Raw genomic sequence first — 6,000 nt, 5'->3', positions numbered from 1 at the left:
TGGTGGGGGAGAGGGAGCGGGGGGGGAGGAGAGAGAGACTGGGGGGCGGCGAGACGGGGGTGGTAGTGGAGGGGGAGTGGTGGAGGAGACGGGGGAACCGATGTGATGGGGGGGAAGCTTACCTGCTTCTTCCTCCTCCGCCTGCTCTGTGTGGAGCTCCCCCACTCCTCCCCCCGCGATTTTCACGGGTCCCCTTTCTTGTACTTTACTAAAGCTCAATACTTTTCTAACGCTCAAAATGGTGTCACATGCACTCTCCTCAAGCACACTTGACAGTTCTTTCCATAGCTGAATGGCCCTCTCTGTCAAGCACTGAGACCCACAGCTGGGGTACTATGCAGCTCCATCAGTTCACTTGATCTCTGCAAACTGATCTCTTCCTCCTCCATACACAGGATATTCCACGGTATCTGGCACCAGGAATTCCCCTAAAGCCCAGCTTTCACTGAGCAATTTAAAAAAACAACAAGAAGCTTCTAGTCATCTTGTTTAGCGGCTGTTTTCTAAATGTTGCAGAGAGTGATGACTGCACAGAGTGATGGACAGAAATAAGGTTCCCAGGGTGCTAAATAGCCATAGCTAAATAGTTTTCCTTTGCTATCGGGCCAAGTTGGTCCATAAGCCTTGGATTCAACCTCAGACTCGCCCACTCCACATCTTTATTACTCAGCCACTGATGGACCACTCCACCACTCTGAGGACGAAGACAGAGAAAGCCATGCAAAAGGAGATCCCTGCAAGGAGCAGAAGGTCAGGTCCATGGGCCTCACTCACCTCATCCTTACAACGCAGAAAGGTGTGGTACTTGTAGTGGTGAAGGGAATGGTACAGAGTGTAGAAAAAGGACTTCTCCACTTCCACGCTGAATTCCTGCCAGCAAACAGAGTAAAGAGGTGAGGGAGAGGGCAGGGGAAAAAACCCACACAAGAGGTCACCGGCAACTTCTTTTTCCCTGATCCTTACAACCCCTCGTTCCATGTTCCTGAAATATTCTAGAATCTCACTATTCCTCATCCTAAATGACTGCCAATTTAAAACAAAAAGAACGATTTAAAAAAAAAATGAAGATATGCTAAAACCTCATCCACCCTTGCCCAATGCAACCTCTTCCCGGCTTTCCTCTCCCCATTTTGCCATTGCTTCCTGCCCCCCCCCCCCCCCGCTGCCCTTTCAATTTGCAATGCCTCTAAAAAATTAATCTCTCATGCTTGTTACTGTGGGCACTTCTTTGCCACAATCTGCGGAACTTTCATTCATTCTGCGGAAACATTTTATGCTCTCCAGACCTCTTGGGCTGACCTGGGACTAGTCAGTACTTGCAGTAGGATGAAGTGATAAAGTTCCAAAGTGGTCCGACTCATCTACGAATCTTCTCCCACATAATTTTAAAAAATCCTATGCAACTAAAACTCTAGCGCAGTAGGAAGAAACGTCTGCCACCTCCTTGAGGTGCTAAGTTTTTATCTTCAGGGGATGGAATGAAATAAAAATTCCCATCTTCTACCTGCAGGTCCTCTCTAACACAGCAGGATTCTACCAACTCATTTTGCCGCACGTGTGGGATCAGGGTCTTCTTAGCCTTCTTGCATCCTGGGTCTTCAAGAAAGTCTTCTCCTATAAGGTCCCTTTGTTCCCTCCTTTCTGCTCATGAAACAACTTTCATGCCTCTAGGCCAAGTCACCCCCTTGCTAAGACGCCCACAAAGCTTATTTAAGCCTGAACTAGTTAACCTGCTCTTTTCCTTGATCCTGGCTATTTCTTTACCAAGCTCTGCCTCTTTTCCTGCTCTTGTGCATCTTAAGGTTTTATTTTCCTTCTGAACGAGGACTGCCACTTTTGCAAGTGCCGAGTAAGTTCCAAGCAGTCATAAAGCACAGTAACCGTAAGGAAATCCAACAATCATTTTCATTAGCCAAAATCAAGCAATCGTATGCTGAAAAGAGTCCCGTTCGGACTTCTGATCCTCTAGTTATTTCAAAACAGGAACTGTCAAAATCAGAATGTTTTGCATTGAAGAGGGAATCTGCTTGCCCTGGGCATTAAGTAATTCAAATTTCTTCACACTGGAAATTATAAATATTTACTGAACGCTAAATTCCTTAAAACTGTGCGCTTTATTTTTTGGTTGTTCAGCAACCAACATTGTTTGGTTGTTTTAACAGATTTAGGATTCCAGAACAAACAAAAAATCGTAAGTATTTAAGCAATTCCTCTCCCTAGCCTATCAATATTTGAGCCTTTTGAAAAACCAGTTTGTAGATGATGTTCTGCTTTCCAAATGCTGAAGTTTGGGGGGGATGAGAAATGTTTAAATTGTCACTCTTCCTCCTCCCCCTTAAAAAGGCCGCAATCACTGAGGTTTAAAACCCCTTCAATGTTATAATTATTATTATTTGCTGGAGATACATGACCAGCACTCACTTTATTCTATCGGGGATCCCTCCTCCCATGCCAGCTCCCCCAAACCCTCTGGAAACTGCAGTTCTCAAGGGATGCTCAGAACCGCAGAGCATTTAAGTTAGAATGTTCTTAATCTGCAGTCAAACAAATTGGTTTGAAACGTATTCAATTAAGGCTACACGCCTGTGCTGTAAATTGATTTTAAATGGGTTTTAATTCATTTCATGGCTTTTCCCTACAGAAGCTCCAAAGAAAGGCAAACTTAATTTTTCTGTAAATTCTCATGTGCAGCTCTTCTTGCCCAGAGTGGACCTGCCTTTGACCAGGATGACTAAATCTAGTAAAATGCTCACACAGCCCCTGGCCCACCTAGAAGGGGAATACACACACACAGCATGGCATAAGGTGTACCAGCAAAGAAGCCACTGAAGGCTGCTCAAAGGATCAAAGTGGACACAAAGCCACGAGGAAACAAACCTGGATTTCTTGGCCCATTTGGGCTCCACGGTTGGCTTCTATTTCCTGGGAAAGGTTTCACATTTGCATTTGCTCTGGCACCTTCTTCTACCTTTTCGATCAGAGGTGTTTCCTAGGTAGCCATTTTCTACTGGCTCTGCCATCCTGGGTAGCCAAGGACACCAGCCAAGCTCAGATGAATCCACCACACCTCAATGGTGACCATAAAGCCACCTTACGAAATGGGGAGCGCAGTGCTTCAGAACTGGTGGTGTGAGGCCAGATTAATTACGAAGGTTCGTTTTTGTTTTTTTAAAAAGGAACAAGGGGAAGGTGAGATCTCAATTCACTGCAAAGACCGTGGAATGAGCAGAACAACTCCAGTGTCCACCATCACAATGTTGGAACAGGAAAGCCAACAGGCTCTATATGCAAAATAAATTACAGTGCAGAGTTAGCATTCAACCCTTTGTCTCCAGAGTCACAGGATCCATGCTCCGGGGTAGCTTCTTTCTGCTTTCTTTGCCAATGACAAGATGCTTCTTCACATGGTTCTTGGGGGTGTAAGATTATTAACACCCACACAACAGAGTAACCTAAGGCATTAGTGAACGGTGTCTTCACCAACAGCTTGAATCCTATGATCACCAAAACGTTTACGTACAGATGGGCCTCCCCATGACCAGAATTGTACAATGTTATTTGAAAGACAGCACAAGCAAAATAATTTGGACTACGAAGGCCAGGGTCCCAGTGGTCCTGCAAGTTCATGAAGACGAGAAGTATCTCAGGTACACAACCCCTTGAAACAGGATAGCAATGGAACCACAGCACTCCCATAAACAGCACAGAATGCAGGACCTGAGTCTCGCTCTTCTCGCCAAAGACTTCTGAAAGTGCCAATGAATCCAGGGAGCTTAATATTGGTGCTCATGAGTTAGTGGATTCTTGCTGGAATCGATGACCTTGCTGCCAGAACTGGGGACACTGAAGAACATTTTAATTCCCTCATAGATAGAGGAGCTTGGAATACAGAGAGCCAGTTGATGTAGTGGTTAAGAGCGCCGGACTCTAATCTGGAAAACCGGGTTTGATTCCCCCACTCCTCTGCATGAAGCCAGCTGGGTGACCTTGGGCCAGTCACAGTACTTTCAGAGCACTCTCAGCCCCTAAAACCAAGTCTATCTCACCACTGGCATAATGCTAAGAGCTACAGCTTGTGGCTGCCAGACAATCTTTGGATCTCCTGGCTATTCTACACACAAAGCCATACGATAATTTTTTTTAGAGGAGCTTGGAAACTTTCATTCTTCCAGATATGTTTTCAACGCACTTCTTCCAGATGCACTAGAGGTTTTGGATTCCATTCCTTTGGTGCCCCCAACTTAGTACATCCCAGCAAAATAAGAGTGGCACGAGCCAGACACTCTGAAATTTTACTTCAACAGATCTTGACCATACAGATAAGAAGTGACAGTTTGAGTTTGCACCTCTTCATTAACCCTCGCTAGCGAAGCCATTTCCCAAAGTCAGGGAGCCAAAGAAGCCCATGTTGGTCGTTTACGAGTGCAGTGGGGTGGAACTGACAGTGGCTTCGTCTGAGAGAAAAGCGGCCATTTTGCTGATCAAAGTACCGCAGGGGGGGAAATACTTACAGGCCTACCGTGTGGACTTGGCTTCTAATACCCACCTGCGGTTTGGATACATTCTTCTTGAGTTTATTGAGTGTCTTGCGGTTGTAAGGTTCACCACCCGGGCGCAACTTGACTGTGGTGTCGCACGTTTCGGCATGAAGTTGAGGGAACGTATGGAGTGCCTCCTGGACAGAAGACAAGGCAGTGACCAAGAGGATGTAGTTTTCACATTAACAGATCAAAAATCTGTGACCCCCACACTTGGGTCCCATTGGGATATGGCAAGGTCTGGCATTCAAATAAATAAAAAGAATGAAGATTTTGAGCGGGGGGGGCACCATTGAAGAGTGGAGGAAGGTACAGCCGCACAGCAAGTTGGGAAAAGCCCAGAGATGGTGGATCACAACTAGGTGGTGACCAACTTGGGGTGGGGGGGGGAGGGGGAAGATGACTTTGCTAATCAGAACATCACTGCCAGACCCTACTGGGTAAGGGACACAGGCAGGGGGGCTACCAAGCTTCAACTAAAATACCTGAAAATCACATACAGATTCCCTCCTCCTTGAGAGCCACGGCATGGAGGATCAAACTATAGGCAGCTCATAAGATATCTGAAGGACTGTTTAGTCTGATAAGAACATAAGAGACGCCAATGTTGGATCAGGCCAAAGGCCCATCCAGTCCAACACTCTGTGTCACACAGTGGCCAGAAATACCAGTGCCATCAGGAGGTCCACCAGTGGGGCCAGGACATTAGAAGCCCTCCCACTGTTGACCCCCCCCCCCCAAAAGCACCAAGATGACAGAGCATCCCTTGCCCCAGAGTCCCTATCTATACCTTGTGGCTAATAGCCACTGATGGACCTCTGCTCCATATGCTTATCTAATTCCCTTTTGAAGCCGTCCATGCTTGTAGCCCATTCATGGAAGTTATTTTCTGAGGCCCTGCCCTGGATGCCCCTGTCAACAGAGCTGAGACAAGTTAGCAACCAGGAAAAAAGGTCCTGTTCTGCAGTGGCACCACAGCTAGTTCCTCTGCGTTCACTTGGCACCTACTTGACTGTCATCTGGATGCCAGGCAAAGTTTCTGGGGTGTTTTGTATTAGTTTTGTTATTGCTGCCCCTTGTTTTGGGTGACACTGTTTTACTCACCCTTTATAAGCCAGTTTTTACTCACTGCTATGAAATCTGAAGTCTGGCTGATTTATTTTCTGCTATTTACAGTCGTATGGTGCTTGTGACAAAAAATTTTTTATATATCTGCTGTCCTAAACTGCCAGCCTGGAACTGTCACACTATTTTATTTTAATGATCTGCTCAATTTTTTTACTGCAGTGAGCTACATGGGACATTTTGGGAAAGGTGAGAAATATCCGTAATTTTGATAATAAACAGGTAAAAAATACATGGTTGTTCTCCCTCAGTCTGGGCAGAGGAGATACTATCAGGCTATCCCTCTGTGTTTCCAAGACTGCCTTCCTGTGGGTAGCAGACCACAAAGAGAACATCC

The 6,000-nt window shown here is 46.0% G+C and overlaps 1 protein-coding gene across 1 annotated transcript in view; it reads right to left on the bottom strand.

Annotated features, from left to right (window-relative positions):
• Positions 1-6,000, bottom strand: part of PRR12 (proline rich 12) — a 35,284-nt gene that overhangs the window by 5,448 nt on the left and 23,836 nt on the right. Inside the window, exons 11-12 of the mRNA XM_015408505.1 lie at positions 4,547-4,675; positions 775-870 (exon numbers count right to left, since the gene is read on the bottom strand). Coding sequence (XP_015263991.1) covers positions 775-870; positions 4,547-4,675 — 225 coding nt within the window. The remainder of the gene's footprint in view (positions 1-774; positions 871-4,546; positions 4,676-6,000) is intronic.

This window comes from Gekko japonicus, unplaced genomic scaffold, assembly GCF_001447785.1.
Source record: "Gekko japonicus isolate JY-2015 unplaced genomic scaffold, Gekko_japonicus_V1.1 scaffold1039, whole genome shotgun sequence".
In the NCBI taxonomy this organism is placed as follows: domain Eukaryota; kingdom Metazoa; phylum Chordata; class Lepidosauria; order Squamata; family Gekkonidae; genus Gekko; species Gekko japonicus.
The sequence above is the reverse complement of the archived record's forward strand: the minus strand, read 5'-3'. Positions and strand labels throughout refer to the sequence as shown.